The 22,059-nt window shown below is 27.3% G+C and overlaps 1 protein-coding gene across 1 annotated transcript; it reads right to left on the reverse strand.

Moving 5' to 3' along the window:
* Positions 1-9,788: 9,788 nt before the first annotated feature.
* On the reverse strand, positions 9,789-10,244 carry LOC135923163 (coiled-coil domain-containing protein 86-like). Its single transcript, XM_065457759.1, has one exon. The coding sequence runs from the start codon at positions 10,242-10,244 to the stop codon at positions 9,789-9,791; it is 456 nt and encodes a 151-aa protein (XP_065313831.1).
* Positions 10,245-22,059: the final 11,815 nt, after the last annotated feature.

Here is a 22,059-nt window from a genome sequence, read left to right on the forward strand (position 1 = left end):
GTATATACACTGAGATAATTATTTTTTTTTTATATCATTTAAATAAATGCACAATAAGGAATGAATTCAACGTTAGAGAAATTATTTTTAACTTTCAAATACCGCATTTATTAAAATAAACTAGAAAAAAATTTTAATTTTTTTTATTAAACAATATAATATTAACCGAGAGAGGGCGCCAACTTCAATGTTACTGTATTTATTTATTTTTATTGCTATTCTTTCAAGGAATTAACCGAGAGAGGGCGCCAACTTCAATGTTACTGTATTTATTTATTTTTATTGCTATTCTTTCAAGGATAAGAAATTTGGACCTATAGATTTATATCTAGATCTTATCTACCCTACCACGTTGGTCACAGATCTGCCCAAAGTGAGCGAACGTTATTAAATGGAGGCTCACCCTACATATAAATATACCGATTATTTTTTTTCCTAAAAGGATACCAACAAACCTTGTAACCCAGATGTATAGGTGGATTACCTGATAATTTTATATATATATTACTTTTTCGTTATTAACTTGATACAAACTTGATTTAAATTAATTTTCGGTTATTTAAATTATTAAATTGATTTTTCGTTTATATAAATTGATTTTTACAAGCTATAAAAGCATGAAAATATATTACATTTTTAGTAAAAATAAAATAATTTTTAAATAAAATAAAATTTAAAAAAAATTCTTATATGATTGTAATTTAAATTGATGAATAAAATCTCCTAAATTTGTTTACCTATTACGAGTAAACCTTATGGACAATTGCATATTAAATTTAGAAAACTTCAAAAAATTATTATTTTTTTTATCATTTAAATAAATGCAACAATAAGAAATGAATTCAACGTTGGAGAAATTATTTTTAACTTTCAAAACCACATTTATTAAAATCAGCGACCCGAAGTGAACCGTAAAGAACCGTTAAATCATTAGAAACCGTTTTAAATATCAAAACCGTAACCGAACCGATATAATTACTTTATGAAGGAGTACAAAGAACCTTTATAAAAAAACGTTAAACCGGTTCAATTTTTTATATTTTAGGAATCAAAAAAAAATTTGAATATCCAAAATTATATAAACTTGCTCTTATAGTACTGGCGGTGCCTGCAACATAAGTTTCTGTAGAAAGGGCCTTTTCGGGGCTAAAATTTGTGTTATCGTCACAACAAACAAATATGAATCCATTTATATTTAGAAATTATATTATTTATACGTTTCAAATAATATATTTAAAAAATGAGTTATTTTATAATTTTATATATTTTTCTGTATATAATTCATAGATGCTTATTGTTAATATGACCGATTAATACTAACCTTTAAATTGTTTTTTTTTATGTTGATATAAATTGATTTTTTTATAAATTGATAGATCGATTTTTTTATATAAATTTTGATATATTAAATATGAAAATTGTTATATAAAGCAGATTTTTTTTTAGTTTAAAAAAAAAATGTAAAATTTTAAAATATATAGTATAAAAATTAAATTATTAATTTAAAATAAAATAAACAATCTTTATATTAGAAAACTTTATGGTTTTATTTTTATATTTAGAAAACTCGTATCATTACTTCAAATATTCTAAAATACTTTACTTATAATAAATAAATTAGACTATGGTGTTGCTTCAATAAAAAAAAATTTAACCGTAATAAGCCATTATGAATCTTTATAAATAGCCTAACCGAACTGTTCTAGGCATATGTTTGTTTATTTTATTATTATTAAAAATATTATTGATTTTTTTTCATGTATTGAAATATTATTATTATTGGAAATCAATTTTTGAGTTGTTAAATTTTTATTAGTTTTTTTTTTTTTTTTTTTTTTTTCTCTTTTAGCTTTCACCTTTTCTGGTGGTAAGCTCCTTCAACATCTCTCTCCACTTTATGTTATTCGTACAATCTCTTTTATCTATTTTATACTTCTTTATATTGGCTCTAACTTTATGGCCCCATTGAAGTTTTGGCCTTCCTCTTTTACGTTTGCCCATCACTTCCAATCTTTCAACTTTATTTCCTATGTAGTTCATAGGCCTTCTCATTGTGTGCCCATACCACCTAAGTCTGTTTACCATTAACTTAGTCTTAATGGGCACTACCTTTAAACTATTTAGTATTCTTGTACTGCGCACCTTATCCTTTCTTGTTACCCCAGCAATCATCCTCAGCATTCTCATCTCCATAGTTTGTAGACTTCTCTCGTCTGATTCTTTGGTTGGCCATGTTTCCGAACTATATAGAATAGTTGGTTGTACTATGGAACTGTAAATTTTTCCCTTTAATTTGTGTGGGATTCTTTTGTCAAATAGCACTCCAGATAAAGATCTCCACTTTAACCACCCTTGATTAATCTTATTCTTTATCTCTTTTTCTATTGTGCCGTTTGTTTGTATAGTGGAGCCCAAATATTTGCAGCTTTCAATTGCGGATATCTGCCAATCATTTATATCAATACTCTCCGTTTCATCTCCTCCTATCACCATATACTCCGTCTTTTCTCTATTTACTTTTAATCCGTGCGTTTCTAGGATATTTATCCAATTCACTAACCTTTCTTTCATTTCATCCTTGGATTCGGCAAGTATCACAATATCATCTGCAAATATCATATTCCACGGGACTGTTTGAGGTATAGACTGTGCTAATACATCTATTACTGTAATGAAGAGAAGTGGGCTGAGAGCCGACCCTTGATGAACTCCTTCGGCTATTGTAAAGCCTGCTGAAGTACCTGTTGTGCTACGGACCATTGTTGTATGTCCCATATACATATCCTCTATTATTCTTATATATTTTTCGGGAACTTTTTTGTGGCGTAGCGCCCACCAGATAAGTTTTCTTGGGATTCTATCAAAGGCCTTTTCTAGATCGAGAAAGACCATGTGTAGCTTTTTGTTCTTTTCCCTGTATTTTTCACTCATTTGCCTAATTGCATGGATAGCATCGGTTGTTGATCTTCCAGGCATAAAGCCAAACTGTGTCTCTCCTATTTCGATTATATCTCTTAATCTTTTTTCTATTATTTTTTCGTATAGTTTTAGACAGTGTGACATTAGTTTTATGCCCCTGTAATTTTGACAATTGTGTGGATCCCCTTTATTTTTGAAGATAGGAACTAGATAGCTCTGCCTCCATTTTTGGGGGACCTCTTCATTTCCAAGTATTTTATTGTACAGATTTGTGAGGAGATGTATTCCATCATCTCCTAGTGCTTTAAGGCTTTCTATTGGAATATCGTCTGGACCCCTAGCTTTGTTGTTTTTCATATGCTTGAGGCATGTGATTATTTCTTGTTCTGTTATAGGTTGTACAAGGTTCTGACAAGGGGAGTGTTCGTCGAGATGCAATATGTGGGAATTAAAGTTGAGAAGCTCCTGAAAATATTCTTTCCATCTATTCATTATTTCTTTTTCCTTTATTATCAATTTCCCATCTTTATTTTTGATTACTTTCGGAGCTCCGTTTATATCCCTAGAGTTCTTTTCTCGCTGTTTGGCTAATCTGTATATTTTATTTTGCCCTTCTTTGGTATGTAGATCTTCGTACATGTCATCGTATGCCATAGATTTGGCCCTAGCCACCGCCTTTGTAGCTAATCTCTTGGATTTTTTGTATCTTGACTTGTCATCTGCATTTTTGGATTTGTACCATATTTTATAAAGGGCTTTTTTCTCCTGTATAGTGGTTTGTACCTCTTGATTCCACCACCATAGTTCTTTGTGTGATTTGTTGCCTCCTCTTGTCAAGCCTAGCGTCGATTTTGCAGTGTCTATTAATCTGGATGAAAGGTCTGTCCATATTTTTTCACTGACTTGTGAGCAATTTATTGTTTCAATGTTTGCATTGATTGCAAAGGCATCTGTCATTGTTTTTAATTTGCCCCATTTGATGCATGGTTCCAGTTTTATCTTATTTTGAGTGGATTTATTTGAGATTTGTAAATCCATGATTAGTAGCTTGTGTTGCGCGGCGATATCTTCTCCTGGGATGACTTTGCAGTCTATTACATCTTTTAATCTTCTGCGAGAGATTAGCATGTAATCTATCTGTGTTTTCCTAGTACCACTTTCATATGTTATTAAATGACTATCTTTTTTCCTATAGTAGGTGTTGGTTAAGGCAAGGTCGAAGGCTTGCGCAAATTTCAGTACGTGCTCTCCTTCATCATTTCTTTCTCCGTATCCAAAACCACCATGATGCCTTTTGTAGCTATCTCTTGCTTTCCCCACATGCGCATTTAAGTCACCACCAATTATGACTAGGTCATCCTTAGGGATTTCCATTACGGCTTCATCAAGGATAGCTCTAAAGTCATCTTTCTCTTCTTCCTTGCAACCCGTTTGAGGAGCATATACTGATAGGATGTGTAGTATTGATTGACCAATGCAGAGTTTTATCTTCATTAGTCTATCAGAGATCCTGTTGACTTCTACAACTGAGGAGGTTAGATCTTGACTGAGGATGATGCCGACACCGTTCCTATTGCTAACAAGTCCATTATAGTACAATTTATACCCATCTCCAATCATCAAAGTCTTCTGTCCTTTCCATTTCGTCTCTTGTATGCACGCTATATCAACTTTTCTCCTGTTCAACATTGATGCCAATTCTCTCGTCTTACCTTTAAGCGTCCCAATATTCAAACTTGCCAGTCTTGTCTTCTTTGCTTTGACCTTTACTTTATTTTTCACAGGATGGAGGTCTACACCCTGCGCGTCGCATGGAGGGAACGCCCTAGCTTTCATATTCATATTTTCATTTGTGTCCTTCATTTTGTTTATTGGACAGGTATCCTTAGCACCCGGCTGTCCAGGCCTGTCGGTGACCGGGGTGTCATCTCTAAGCTCCGAAATTCATCATACCATATGTCTTTACGCATCAGTCATCGAAGAAAAACTTGAAAGTTTTTATGGTTCTTACCAGGATTGAACCCGCGTCCTTGTTCATGCTCGTGTTTCCAAGCCTACATCTTACCCATTAGGCCACCCCGGCGTAAAGAAAATAAAAGTTTGAGTATAATAGTTCGAATATAATAATTCCTGAAATATTATTATTATTGATTATGGGATTTTTTTAGATTTTGGAAAATAAATACAATCTCAAAACGAACCTTTGTAAATTTTTTCTTAAAACCCTTAACCATCATAAATAACGGTTTGGGTCCCTGATTAAAATACACTAGAATTTTTTTTTTTATAAAACAATATAATTTGAACCGAGAGAGGGCGCCAACTTCAATGTTAATGTATTTGTTTATTTTTTATTACTATTCTTATCAAGGATAAGAAATTTGGACATATCGATTTATAAATTAGATCTTAATCTTATCTACCCTTCTACGTTGGTCACAGATGCCCAAAGAGCGGACGTGAATTATATGGAGGCTCACCATACATATAATTATATCGATTATATTTTTTTTTCCTCAAAGGATACCAACAAGCCTTGTAATCCAGATGTATAGTTATCAAAAATGAGTGAGTGGAGCTGTGCTTATCCAATTATAGTATTAGAGGTGAGGTATGGTTATGACGTTGTGTTGTTAAACGGCTAACTCAATATTTTTGCAAAGAAATGTTTCCCAAGGCTCCAGATTTCGCTAATAGATGTCTAGACCAATGCGCCATCTACGAGCTAAATCTTCAGGCTTGAGTAATATTTTTTCTGGATCACATAACAATTCATTATCCCCTGATAACCCGTTGAATTAGCGGTTTTGAAAAAATCGGCTCAAATTGAGCCGTTTAACAACACTATTATGAGTGTGAGGGAGAAAAAAAAGGCAAGAAAAAACAAATAAATATTATTTCTTCTTTCCAAATATACAAATTTATTTATTAAAATCAAATTATTTTTTTCGTTTAAGGGGGATTTGTTATTAAGTACTTTTGTAATGAGTATAAGAACATATAATTTAAAACCAGCTAACTCAGTATTTTATTAGGAAAAAAATATTATGCAAGTCTCATGATTTTGCTCAGAGGTGGACTCAAAAATATTTTTTCTGGCTAAAATATTGAGTTAGCCGTTCCTTTAACAACACTGCGTTATGGAATATTCTTACGTAATATTATGATTTGACTTGTTTAATCGAAAAAGATTTATTCTTTAGATCCATTTTAAAAAAAATATTTATAAAAATTATTTGATTATTATTTTTTCACTTTGTTTTTATTAAACTTAAAAAAAAAGAATTTTCGACATGATGGGAGGAAGAGGAAGTGGCACAGTGGATTAAAGTCCAAAAATGTGAACTTAGAGCCAATCGGAAAACTTTGATTCTGCTTTTTGAACATTTTGGGTATAATTAATTTTATCGATCTTCCTGTAAAAAAATAAGAAAAATTTTCGTACTTGTAGTTATAGAAAGTAGAGACTATAGTGGGGGTGCACGGATCTTGTAAGTTTCGTTTAATTTTTGCTAATTTAACCTTTCATAGAAATCTGCGACAAATCGACTGACTGTCAGTTATGAATGTCGCGCATTTTAATTTAAATTAGGATGAAGCGGAAGAGCTGATATGTTCTTTATTTAATTTTTTTTTTTTACTAACTCGGATAACAAAATTAATATTTTATTTTAATATTAATAAATAAATTGAGGATTTTGACAATTGACCCGTATTATTGAATCAAATCATAAATTAAAAGATGTTGTTTTATAATTAATTTGTGGTGGGTCTGTATGCCGCCATCAAATTTAGCGTATCATACAATTCTTCGGGTATTTCTAAAATCCAAAATAATGCACATTGGCTGGGCGCTAAATATGAACGGTGAAGAGTAGTGTCGTTAAAAAAACCGATTCGAATCGGTTTTAAAAACCGGCCCGATTAAGATAATAACCAAAATAACATTATGTAAACCTAAAGATTTTGCTCATATCTGGCAGAACTGCTTGGACATCTATATTAGCGATCTGCATCGGGCCTAATTTTTCAAACCCGGCCCGGCCCGAAATTTTTTTTTAAAAAATTTTCCCGGCCCGCGAATTTATTCGAGTATAGAAATTAATTTTTATAACTCAAAATCAACGATATATGTTATTTAGCGTCTACTTTCTATAAATACACATATTTTTATTTTACATAAAAAATTCAACCATAAAATTGATAAATTTAGATATATTTTTAAAAAAATTCTAAGGCTCGAACTGACCCGGCCCAAAGCCCGTTAGGGCCGGGCCGGTTTTGGGCCGGACCTCCTTTTGCAGATCTCTAATCTATATGCCAAATTTCGATGCTTACATATTATTATTTTAGCTAACATCTTAATCGGACTATCTTAAAAAATCGGCCCAAAACGGGCTATTTTATTTAACAACACTAGTGGAAGAGAGACATCATTGAAAAAGACCTATTTTTGATTTGTATAGTTTAGTTCCAACCATAAATAAAACCTTTCATAAAATTAAATTCATAATCAAAAAAAAATTTAATCATTTTTAAAATGCGATGATGTTTTATTAAGATAAGGTATTTTTTTTAATTATGGAAAAAATATAAATCAGATTATTTCTTTAAAGGCGATGACGTTGATAGTCTTGGGAGGTCTTATTCTAAGAAAGAAAGAAAGAAAGAAAGAAAGAAACTTAAAAAGATACTTTTTATATTTTGAGAAAAAGATACTTTTTATATTTAGAGTAAGTTATAAATATCGGAGACATGCAGAGGTATAATATGGCACGTCATGATCCGGATTTTTTTTTTCAAAATTTTTTTTCGGCCCGGCCCGGTTTTTAGATTTTCGCACTTGGCCGGATTTTTTAAGAATATACTATATTTATTTTTTGATTTTTATAGCCAATAAATGGCGATTTCAAATATTCGGTTTTAAAATATAAGGCGCGGCTGGGCCTGTAGTTCTCTGATAAATATTGAGATAATTATAAAAAAAAAATATTTAAAATACCAATTCTAATTCTTTCAAAAATTGCTATTATTGATTATGATTGTTGTAATAAAAAAAATTATATTAAAATAGATATTTGGTGTTAGCTATGAATCTGGTTTTTTTTTACAATTTATTTTATCATAGTATTAAATTATATATATATAAAAAAAAATTTAATAGCAAAACAATTATTATTTTTAAAGATCAATCAATCATTATTAAAATTATATATGAAAGGTTTCCAATGCCAAATTTTTAATTTCTTCCAAAGGATATTTTATTATGTTAAAATAGCAATTAAAATATACGTAACATTTAACATATGATACTGTATTATTATTTTATTGAATATAATCCAAATGTGTCGGATTTCTCAAATCCGCTGGCACATAATTGGATAGAAAATTGATGTTGAACAAAAAGGGGGGATGGAGTTAATCCTTTTTCCAATTTTTTTTTTAAAGAATTTTTATTGTGGGATTAACATTATTGTGGAGAATAAACATACAAGAAAATCGATGATCATAATTTCAATTAAATCTCAAAGGGCATTATGGTTTAAATTTTACATCATATTTTTTTATATTCAAATATACTTATTAACAATTAAAAACTATACACCATATACTATTAAAAAGAAACTAAACCCTAACAAGATTATATTAAGGGAGTGATACACTATTATTGAAAACATAATTGAGCCACTTTTATCTTAAAATCATTGGCTTCCAAAGTGTGGATTCGTATTTTATTGACCAGTTTTTTTTTAAATGGAAGGTTTTAGGGGCAAAATGGTCATTGGTGGATGTGGCAATTGGAGTAAAAAATAAGGTTATCAAATATTTTGTATTTGTTTATCCTTTTGTGTTTCGGCTTGGGGTGAATGCACTGCTATTGGTATTTGTGTGGAAAGTGGCAACACAGGTATAATCCCAGTTGAGAAATTTACTCATAGCATATGGGACAGTTCTGAGATTATCTTTGAGGTTCTAAAAATATAAGGGATTCGGGATTTTTTTTAGGAATAGACTAACAAGTTTATTTATTGATGAATGGTTCTGTTAAAGACCCTGGCTTTGTACAATTTAAACCAATGAGATGTCAAAAATATTTTAGAGGAAATAAAGTCTGAGAACATTTTTTTTTTAAATTTCATATACATGTTCTTGGATTTATATTTTATTTCAACATACCTCTTATTTTAACCCCCTTTCTGGAAGGTGTCCAGAAAAAAAATAACTATAAAATTTAATAATATTATCATTTACAAAAGTAAAATAAATGAGAAAAAGAATTAATAAAATCTTCTTTCAAAGGTGTTAAATAATTTTTTTTAAGGGAAAGAAATAGGGTCCATTCATGGTTAAATGTAGGCTAAAAAAAATAATATATTTATAAATCAATTATAATTTTTAATTTGCTAAAATTGAATATTTAATATCAGAAATATCAGTACATCTCTTCATAAAATAAAAATGTAGTTTTAAATACAATAATAGTTGATTCCTTAAAGCTTAAAAATATTTGATGGTTGGTTAGGATACCCTGACAAAATTTTCTCTTGCTTGCAATTACATATGTATAGATATTATTAACAAAATCAAACAACTAATAAAAATTTCCTTTTTCTCACTGAAAACAAGAATTTATATGAGAAAAAAAATTGGAATAATGCTGTTAATATTGATTATATATAAGGTTATACTATGAAATGATATTAAATTGTTCAAACTCTTAACATTTTATAAAAATAATTTAATATTTAAACAAATTATAACCATATCAACAAATATTACAATTTAACACAAATATATGCACCTTTTATTAAAAAAATGTCTACAATATATTTTCACAGCTTTTTTAAAAATCACATACCTTAGAAACATCAATAATTTAATATGTCTCTTTTTTCAATATTCCTCAAGTGCTTCTTTTTCATTTTTTTAATTTTGGTTGTATCTTTGATAATTTGAACAACTTCACCTTTCCGTTCATTTTCTTTCTTCTTCAGAAGATTTAATTCTCTACATTTTCTAGCATCTTCTTTTGATTTTTTTCTTGTTCCTTCGATTTGCTTTTGTATTTCTTTGACTTTGGATAATGCGTATTTATTTTCCATTTTTTGTGACCACTTAGAATGAAATGCTTTCCCTGATCTCATAGTTGAAAATTTAGGTTGAGGGAGACTTTTCTTCCAATTTTTGTTTTTGTAAATTAAGTATTGATTATCTTTGATAATTTTATTTTCTTTATCATTGATCAAGGGTTCGGATTGAATCGTATCACTTATAATTCCGCTTAACGTTGGATTTTTAATTTTTTTCGATTTCTTAGTTTTCATTGTAAAAGGCCCAACACATAAATGTGTAAATTAGATAATTTTATTTTATGTGATATATTCAACCAATAGGGAATGTGAAAAATAAAATAAATTTTAGCCACTGTACTCCGTTAGTATATTCATATTTTTTAAAATTATAACCAGTTCTTGTGTGCAAGTTAGTTATTTAGATTTTAATACACAGTTCACAAGTGATTCTACGCATTAGCGCATCCTAAATTATCTTTTTAGTAATATTACTAAGCGGGAGGGCAGAGGAGCTCGAGCCCCCCATTAAAAAACTCTCTGAAAAATTTGGATTTTATTTAAAAAAGATGTTATTTTGAAAAGTTAGTTTACAAAGTCTTTATGGAAAATTTTTTTTGTGGAACCTGTTGCTGAGATTGTAAAGGATAGTGACTTTTTATAAAATATTTATAATTGACAACATCAATTATCAATTATTCGATTCCTATTACAATAAATAAAATATTATGAAAACGTTTATTAAAATCAAATTTAAAATAATTAGTTGTTATAAAATTAATATTATACAATTAGCGCTCATTTAAAATTTATCACAAACGCTTAATGTTGAAAAATCTCTTTCTTTCTTTTCATTTTTATAAAAAAATAATTTTTCAAACTTTTTAAAATATTTCTCATTATGAATTTTAAATGCTTTTAAATTTAATATCCCTTTTAAAAATTTAAAAAATAATTTGAAGATTGCTAGAGATTGAAGTATGAAATACTTTCCACCAACCTCCCCTTCTACACGAATGACGCTTATGCCTCACCCCCTCCAGAAGGCCCAAAATATAAAATAATCCAATTATAAAATAAATACCGAATATGGTTGTTTATTAATAGGGTAATGAATGACCCTTGGAAATTTCAATGATTCAAATGTCTCACTTCTCCTGTGTCTCTGCTAAGTGATTTTTTCGCGGCCCGACCCTGACCCGAGCCCGAATTCAGTAACCCGACCCGAACCCGACTAAATTTTATTAAAATTTGATTATGTATTATAATATCCGAACAATTAATTATGTGTATTACCTTTAAATAAGCATTTATTTGACCGCCATAATATAATCTATATTCATATTAAATTGTATTTTATTTTAATTAGAAACATATACCTTTTATTCAGTTTAAATAGTAAAAAGGTTGAAATATAAACGAATTTAAAAATTATTGCGATTATATAAAAATAATATGCATGATATAATGAACATATTACAGTGATATATCAATATTATTATTAATAGTATCACATAATAATTGTGAAATATAAATAATGAGGAGTCAAATTTGTCAGGCTTTAAAGAAGTCCTCCTATCTTTAAAGGCATTATCAGCCGCTGGAAGCGCTCTTTCACTGCTAGCCGAGGAAGCAGGGATAGCAAGAGAACTCAAAACACTTAAACTGGGAAAGTCGCTTTGATAAGTCTTTCACCAGTTTAGGATTTGTTAAACGATTTTAAATATTGAAAATTTGAGGCTATTTAATTAAATAGATATAAGATAAATATATTTTAACTAACCTGATAGAATATGAAGTAAATTAAGTTTGTAATAATAGCACAAAAATATAATAAATAACAAAATAGTTTGGTAAACGGGTTTAATGTAAAATAATAATTAAAAATGACGTGTCATTCTAAATGAAATTTTAATGATGAAATGGGTTAGATAAATAAATATCATGTTATTTTGTAGAATAACATGAATATGTGCCGGTGAATAATAAATATGTTATATTAACTTTATTAAATAAAAAATATATTTTATTAACTCCTTTCTTTTTCTTTTCTAAAGGTATATATACATTTTCTAAAATATAAATTAGAATATAAAACGAAATACAAAAAAGTAAAATAATATATAAAAAAGTAAGGTTACGCCGTTTATAAAATAAAATTAGATTATAACAAATAACAAAAAATTAGATTATAAAAATATATAATAAGATTAAGAAATTAGAATAACGCAACATATTTTAATTGACATTATGGATTAAAATGATTATTTAGGATATTTATTTATTGGTCGGGTCGGGTTTCGGGTCGGGTTTCGGGTCGGTCATCTCTTACAACCGATCCGAGCTCGAAAATAAAAAGGTTTTATGTCCAACCCGAGGTCGGGTCAGATCGAGCTACGGACAACGTGCAAACCTTTCCCGTGTTCTCCTAAACGAAATTTAGCTATGATCTTGATTTAAATCGACTTTTGCTAAGTTCACCTTAAATAAATTGGAATTCAAAATATATCCATGTTTTACGATCATAAGATTAGATTAAATAATATAATTTATCATTACATTACTTTCCACACCGAAATAATTTTATTAGAATTTCGTTATAGAAAAATATTGAAAAATTTGAAGATAGCTACAAATAAAAAAACGATATAATTATTTTATTAATAAAGATATGATATACCAAATAAGTGTAAAAATAAATGAGCCAATCAAATTTTGGATGCAAGTGCAGTCATAACAAACAATAAATATAAAAATTCCCCCATATATATATATATTGCCGAAGTATAAAAATATTACAAATAAATCAAAAATTCAAACTATTCACAATTTTACACGTTTGGTTTAAGTTTATAGGACTTTTAAATTATTTTCTCAGTAGTGTAAAATAAATATAATACTTTTTATTACCAATATAATATAAGAAAAGAAATTGATTAGAAAAAAAATTAAAATATTAGATAAAAAATATTCAATTTTTAAAAAAAATATAAAAATGTTTGCACCAAGAGGATTAAATAAAATCTTGTTCCTTTCGATAGCTTTATGGCTATGTTCTAATAAATTTGTTCATTAACAAAGAATGTCTGTATGCAAGGGCAAAGGGTAAGTCTGGTGATATTTTGAGGGAAAATTTATTAATTAAATTGGTAGAAATATCCAGAATCTAAACACTATAATGTTAAAATTTATAGTTATAAAATGATAATTTACGAGTATAATATAATATATGAATAGAGGAGGTGGGTTGGCACACTACGCTTCCTCTGGGTTAAAACTATGCATATTATATTGTATTTATTAGCATCGATATGTATTTTTTTTGTAGAGTATGAAATAAAATCTTAAAAAAGATTTTCTTCTGAAGATTTTTTTGCCCCAAAGATTACGTGTAATTTTACCATTTTTATTTACAAAAAAAAATTACGAGAGATTTACATATATAAATATTTTTCAAGAAATCTGTTTCTAGAATTATAGATAGCCTAAATGAACATTCTTAAAAAAAAGGTCTTTCATTGAACTTCTTTAAAAGTTTTTAACTTTAAATTATTTAATTTAAAATACGATTTTCAAAATTTAAAAATTGAAATTTGGTTTGGAAATAGTGTTGTTAAACGGCTCGTTTTTTTAGCCCATTTTTAAAAACCTGCCAACTCAATAACTCAATAATTAAGCCAGAAAAATATTGGATAAGCCTCAAGATTTCTATAATATATGTCTAGACCTTTGTTCCTTCTATGAGCAAAATCTTCAGGGCTTCTGCATAAAATATTGAGTTAGCCGTGTTTAAAAAATCGCTTAACAACACTAGTTGATAAAATATTTACTAGCATGTGTAGAACTAGAAAAACATACTCTATGATTTTTTTTAAAAAAATATTTTTGCTTATATGAACTTTATGAAAAAATTTAAAATATTATATTTATATTAGTACTACTTCCAATACATAAATTTAAAATAACAAAAATAAAAAAGATTTTAAAAAAACCAAATCAAATTGTCTGAAATTCAGAGGGTAGTTATTCCAATTCCAAGCATGCTGGATTACATTTCCGGTTATATCAGATTTTTAAAAAAAACGCACTCATAAATTTGGGGAAATAAACACATTAAAAATATAAATAATAATACATACTTATAGTAAAGTTTTTGCTGTAGCAATCATAGGACCATGTAGGATTAACATTATGGTAAAACATGAATTTTCGTAATCTAACTTTCTTCTAATTTGATACACATCAAGTATTTCTTCATAGCCTAAAATAAATATTTATTGGTTTCAAAAAATAACTTGAAAAATGTATTTTCTAATCCCAAAAAAAATATTTTCTAATCGAAGCCATTTTATAAGTCATAGAATCTTTACAATTCATAGTGATTAGATTCTAGATATTACTCCCAAATTTAATCCGTATCTATTCCTTTAGAAATTTCTCCAGAGTGTATTATATCTCCCTGGCATACAGAAATTCTTTGTTAATGGCAAATTTATGAGAGCATAGACATAAAGCTATCCAAAAGAACAATATTTTATTCAATCTTCTTGGTGCAAACATCTTTTTTTTTTATTTTTTTGAAAATTGAGAATTTTTTTTCTAATATTTTAATTTTTTTTTTAATCAATTTTTTTTCTTATATTATACTGGTAATAATTAAACGAATTATTATATTTATTTGAATATTTATCGAGAAAATAATTTAAAAGTACTATATAAAACTTAAACCAAAACGTGTAAAATTGTGAATGGTCTAAAATTTTTGTTTTTATTTATTATTATTTTTATACTCAGCAATATATTATATGGGGGAATTTTTATATTTATTGTTGTTATGACTATGTAAACGCATCTAAAATTTGCTTAGCTCATATATTTTTACACTTGGGTATATCATAATCTTTATTAATAAGATAATTATATCGTTTTTCATTTGTAGCTAGCTATCTCTATTTTTTCTTTCAAAATCTTCAAATTTTTCAATATTTTTCGTCTATATGATTCGAATCTGTTCGGAAAGTAATGCAATGATAATCTAATCTTATGATCGTAAAACATGGATATATTTTCGAATTTCAATTTATTTATTTATGGTGAACTTTGCAAAAGTCGATTTAACTCAGAACCATAGTTAATCGTTTAGGAGAACACGGATAAGATGTCTGCACGGGTTTTATATTCGGGCTCGGGCTCGGGTCGGTTGTAAGAGTTATCAGACCCTAAGCCCGACCCGACCCAATAAATAATTATATATCCTCTTTCAATTCGTAATGTAAATTAAAACTAAATAAGTATAAATGAGCTAAGCAAATTTTGGGTGCGTTTACACAGTCATAACAAACAATAAAATATAAAAATTACCCCCATATATATAATATATAATATATAATAGCTGAAATACAAAAATATTTACAAATAAAACAAAAAATTTAAACCATTCTCAATTTTACACGTTTTTCTTGGTTTAAGTTTATAGTACTTTTAAATTATTTTCTCAATAAATATTCAAATAAAAATAATAATTCGTTTATTTATTACCATTATAAGATAAGGAAAGGAAAGAAATCGTTTTAAAAATTTGTAATTTTCAAAAAAATAAAAATGTTTACACTTAGAAGATTGAAGAATAAAATATTGTTCCTATGGATAGCTTTATACTATGCTCTCATAGATTTGTCAATGACAAAGAATGTCTGTACGCTAGGGGAAGATATATTTCTGGAGAAATATCTAGAAGGAGTTTATGGATTATATTGGAAGGAATATCCAGATTCTAATTACTATGATGTAAAAATCTATAACTCATCAAAGCAACCAGTAGAAGAATTTTGGGTGAGAAAATGCATTTCAAAGTTATTTTTATACCAATAAATAATTTTTTTTTGTATATAGACTATGAAAAATATTTGGTGTATCAGACTAGGAGAAGGTAAGTATGAAATTCATGTTTTCCCGCGTGGTAATTTTACATGGTCCCATGATTGCTACGGCAAAAACTTTACTATAGGTATGTATAGTTTATAATTATAAATGTTTTAACTCTCTTTCTTCTTTCTTTCTTTCTTTCTTTCTTTCTTTCTTTCTTTCTTTCTTTCTTTCTTTCTTTCTTTCTTTCTTTCTTTCTTTCTTTCTTTCTTTCTTTCTTTCTTTCTTTCTTTCTTTCTTTTCTTTCTTTCTTTCTTTCTAATGTGTTTTTTTTTACCCCAAATTTTTGAGTACGTTTATTTTATTTTTTTAATCTGATTTAACCTGAAATCTATTCCAGCATGTTTGGAATAACTAACCTAGGAATTTCAGACATTTTGATTGTCAATCATTTCATTTAAAATTTATATAATGCAAGAAGAAGAAAAACTAATAGAAATTAATATTTAAATTTTCGTAAGGTTTCAAACAGCAAAAAATTTCCTAGAAAAATTCATTGGAGTTGTGTCGTTAAACTAATCTATCTTTAGTCAACTATAAGACAGCGTATCCATATTTTTATCCAGAGAATATTCTAATCAATCTTCAAGTTGAGGCTCTACTTAAAAGTTTATTTCAATTTTTTAGTCTAAAAGTTTGACTAAGACACAGTAGAGATGGTCAAAGTTAGGTATTTCTACACATGCTAAGCATACATTTCCAACCAAATTTAGACATTTATAAATTTAGAAATCCTACTCCACTCATTTTCTGAAAGTATCGGACTCTGAAATGGCATTTAGTTCTTTCTTCGGAAAGATCTTTTAAGATTTTTTTTTTTCAAACTCTTTAAAAAAAAAGAAGAGAGATTGACGCTAACATATTAACATTATACAATAACAATGTGTGTGTGCATAGTTCCAACCAGATGAGTTGGGGGGGGGGGGGGGTGGTGCCAGCCCTACACCCCCATTCATAAATATTTACTGTATATAAGTAAATCTCATTTTAAAGTAATAATTCGTATTTTCTAGAAGATGATCTCGAATCAGGTAACACATTTATATTCATTTGAGATTATAGTGAGGGTATTATTATAATTATATGGAAAGTACGGGTTAGACAAAATTTAATTCATAAAATATCCTCAGCAGTGGCCTATAAAGGAAGGGGCGAAGGCAGGGTGGGGTTGGGGGTACGAAGCAACTGAAAATTTTAATGGTAGGCGGGGGTACTTTTGTTTTTTGTTAATTTGTCATGGGATTCAATAGGGCCAAATCCAAGTTATAATCAATTTTTTGCTTATTTTTTTTTGATACGATAATTCATATTTAGTTTCGGATAATGAAATTCAAGGTAACAAATTTTTATATATTAAGGCCAGTTAGGGTATTATATTAGTTACACGGATAGCTCAGGTCTTTATAAACAATTGATGCTTTTCATAGCTAACATAAGAAGTTTTCCTTGGAAATTTGGCTATTTTCGTTCGATTTTCATTTATAGATTTATTTTAAAAAATTTTTTATAATTGTATAAATTATTCCATACAAATTTATCGAATTTTATTTTCAAAAATTTTTGTAATATATTTCAGAAAATGAGTATGACTGCTTTGGTAATCATAAAGAACCACTGATATTATAATATAATTAATGTGATTCTTGAAGGCATATCATTTTTTTTATTATGAATATTTCATAAAGTAGATAGAATGTCTAAATTAGTTTAAAAAATATTCTCATATTATTTTAAATATACCAAGACATTTTATTATTTATGTTGCTTTTAACTAAATTAAAATTTTTCTTTTTACCTATAATATTTATTTATTAAAGAAAACTATGATGGCCCAAGTTTTAATTTAATAAATATTAATTTAAATATTATTTTATATATATAATTTTTTGAAAGATTTTACATATTTTTTTTTTGAATTATTTTAAGGAAATTTTAATGTGTTTATCTTTATTTTCTAATCATTTTTACCCTTTTGACTATATCATTATTTACGTTAATTTTGAACCTATGTTTTAAACTGAAAACAATTATTAATTTCTAATTGTTTTTTTTACAAAGATTAAATTTTTAAATACACAAAGAACAACTTAAGTTAAAGATATTGAATTAAATTTTTAAAATCAATGATTTCTCTTACCATATAAATGATTTTAACTATTGGCAAGAAGATATATATATGTTTAACCTTAACAATATTTCATTATTTAGTTCATTTTTTTTCTTGATATAATTTTTAGAAATTTTTAGTATTAAAATAAAAATTGCGAAAAAAAACCTCATAATATCAATACTGATCGATTCAACTTGCTACGTTGTTTATTTATCATTTATAATGATTAGAACTATAATATACTTAACAAAAAAAACTATTACTTATTTTCACAAAAAATATTACAAATTTGACCCATAATATTTATATTATATTTGTTGGTCGTTCTGTTGATTTTTTGTGTAGTTGCTTATTACACATTTAATTTTTATCACGAAAAATTGTTAATTTTATATTCAATTTCAATTGATAAAATTGAAATATTTTTGCTTGCTGGAGATATTGATGTGTTAATGGATAATGAATGATTAAAAAAACAATTTTATATTAAGATATATATAATGATCATAACAAAAATGAATGAATTTATCCTTACATATGCAAAATATCTAGATTACATGCGTGGAGAAGTGTTTTAAAACGAGAAATTATTAAAAAGCTAATATTCTACACTAAATTGAACTTTATTTAAAATATTATATATTATTTTATATCTAATCTTATGACAAATTGTTAATTTCGAACTAGAATAAATTTCCATATTTGTTAAATAATAGATTATTTACATTTTTTTAAAGACATTATGTTATATTGTAATTGGATTTATATAATATTTTATTTCAATTTAAAATTTAATGTATGTATATCATTGTCTAGGGCGTTAATTAATTATTTGACAAAGTATATATATGTATACATGATGATTATTGAAGTTTAAAGAAAATAAAAGATTAAATTATTCTCATTCTTATATCGACCAAATATCAATGCAAGTCAACACCAAATGTATCAATGTTTAAGTATGAAGGCCTATTTTTTATATTTGTTTCATGAACACGTTTATAGATAATTTCTTTATTTAAAATAATATGTCTTCTTAACATTTAGATATTTATACCATTTAAAAATTTTGTTAAGTAAAAATTAACAAATATTTAATAGTTGTTGATGAAGTATGAATTAGAATTAATAATAATAATAATAAATTATATTTATCAAATTTTTTAGAAAATAATAAATTCTACGCAGAACTATATTTAAAAAAAGGTAGCATCAGTATATATATATGTATCTTTATGTTCTCTATTTAATTTATTAAATTAAAAATTGCATCTCCGTATGTTTCTAAGTTTAATTTATCTTAAAGTAGATAATAACTAAAAAAAATTTATATTTTATAGTTATTATAAACCTTATCTAATGCCACTGCTTTTCCCTTCCGGTTCGGTGGTCCGTTCGCCTGGACTTGACTGTCAAGTTGGATTGTGGGTTGGGTGGCCCTGAAAAGGGCCTTTGGGTATTGGAGGTAGGGAGAAGAGGAAGGCGAAAGTATAGGGTTAGCGGAGAAGGGAGAAATAGTATTACTATTAATGATATAGCTAATATGTAGAAAACATTATATAGTAGTAGAGGGCTTCTTTTTCATATTTTATTTTAATACTACCTTTATCGCCGGGGTAGCCTAGGGGTTTTATGATGTATGCTTGGAAACAGAAGGTCCCAGGTTCAATCCTGGTAAGGAACTTTTAAAATTTCAGGTTTTTCTTTGATGACTAATGTGTAAGGACATATGCTAGATTTCTGAGCTGAGAAATGCCACCCCGGTCACCGTTAGGCTTAGACAGCAGGGTGCTAGGATACTTGTCCAATAAACCAAAATTAAAGATGGCTAACTGACCGGAAATTCAAGGATGAAAGATGGAATCGATAAGAATACTTCGGTAGGATATCTGACGATAGAATATCCCGGTGAGATATCTGTCGATATTTATACTTCTGTGTGAGATCTAGATACAATGGCCTCGATACCTATACTCTGATGGAAGATCTAAATGGAATAGATAAGGAAACTCTGATGGGGGATATCATAGATAAAAAGACATAGATAGCATGAATAATAAAGTGGAGAGAGGGAGCTTACCACCAGAAATAAAGTGAAAGCTTAAGATAAAAAAAATTTAATACCTTTATAATTAGCTACATTTATTCTTCTAATTAGCATCAGACTAAAGATTAAAAATTAATCTCAGGATATTAAATTAGCATAAATATTTTTCAATATCTTTTATAAATTATAAATTTGAGATTATTTTTATGAGTAGATATCGATATATATCTCTCTAAATATATATATATACATATATATTTTTTTTATTATTCTTTATTAAGCCCCTAGTTCAATCGTTTAATTCTTGAAAATAATACTATAAAAACATGTGAAAATCATTACTATATCATTCAATTTAGTATAATATTTATTTATAGTTCATATATATATATAATTCACAATATAATGAACGTTATATATTAGTAAACTGTGCTGCAGAGAAGTTATGGTAGCCTTCTTCGTTAAATATTTTTCAACATTGACAATCTTGAATATGGTCGACATTATTTATTTCAAGAGATTGCTGTTCGGAGAAGGCATATAATGGAATTCAATTTCCAAATTATTTTTTAATTTCAACAGGTCACATTAATTCTACATGGTAGCTTGAATATTGGAATATTTTTATAAAATTATTTGTATGGGATTTTAATGATTGTCAAATTACTTTATAATAACCTTATATATTATTTATTAATCTAGAGGATTGAATAAACCTTAAAAAATGTTAGAAATAAAATAATTATATTAAAATTAAAATTTGGATAGATGTAATAACTAGATGTGTATGTATTATTACTCTCTAATAAAATAGATGATTCAAAATCAACCTCTCATGATCACGATTAGTATATTGACTAGAACTTATAAATTTTTATTACTATTAAATTTGCATAATATTTCTAATAGAGGGTATGAAGTCTTAATTTATAAATTTTATAGAGGTTTATATGAGCTATATATTAAAGTAAAATGATAATTATTAAATAGTATATAAATCAAAATAAACGCATCTCAACATTCGTGAATCGATTTGTTAGCCACTTAACTTTAGGAATTTTTTAGATAAGTAAAAAATTTGTCTTTTCCATATCTGGGACTATTTATTTTCAATATAAATATGGCAGCCCTGAGAGAGATATCCTATATAATAATGGTTTACTATTCCTGCTAGAGAAACGCACGGAAACTTTTACTGCAAGAGAGAACTTCGATTCTCTCCTTCAATTTGGATATTACGATAGGTGCACATGAATCCAAATGCTTCAAAGATTTTATTTAGGAACGTATGTGTATACAAATCCTTTAAAAAAATTTAAATAAAAAAATGATTCGAGAAAATGATTTAATTATCTAAAATTTTGCTTTTTTTAAAGATATCCTGACACAGATTTTTATTTTAAAAATTTTATTAAAACCCAATATAAGCTCTAACCCTATATGTCTGAAAGTTAAATAATCCGAACTGAGAGATTATCATTTCAATTATAACTTAAATTAATTTACATTCAAAAGAGTTATTTTTGTTGAAAGCCAATACAATGAAATTCTATTAATAAAAGATTTAATGCCACGAAAAATAAAATACTTCGCAAATATATTTTTAAAATTTTTTATTAATATATTTGCTTAACGGGTGTTAATTATTTTTTTTTTTAAAAATAGGGTACTAAATTCTATTTTAAAATTGGGGTTATTTTTGAAATTGAAAGTGCTTCAGCACTCAAATGACCTAGCAACAACCATGCTCTTTATATTACCTTCTATACAACTCAGCTTATTATTATGTGTTTTTATCTTTGGATTTCCTCTTTCATTTACTCTCCACAATAATATATCATTTTAGAATAAGACTTCTTAACCTAAAGCCATGCAATCATATGTTTTTATAAAAATTTTCTGATTTAATTTTTTTTTCTATTAGAAAATATTATCTTATACGATAAAACCGTTTCGGAAAAAAGTTGAAAGATTAGAAATGATGGGAA

This window comes from Gordionus sp. m RMFG-2023, chromosome 2 (assembly GCF_954871325.1).
Source record: "Gordionus sp. m RMFG-2023 chromosome 2, tfGorSpeb1-WG-v2, whole genome shotgun sequence".
NCBI classification, from domain to species: Eukaryota; Metazoa; Nematomorpha; class Gordioida; order Chordodea; family Parachordodidae; genus Gordionus; species Gordionus sp. m RMFG-2023.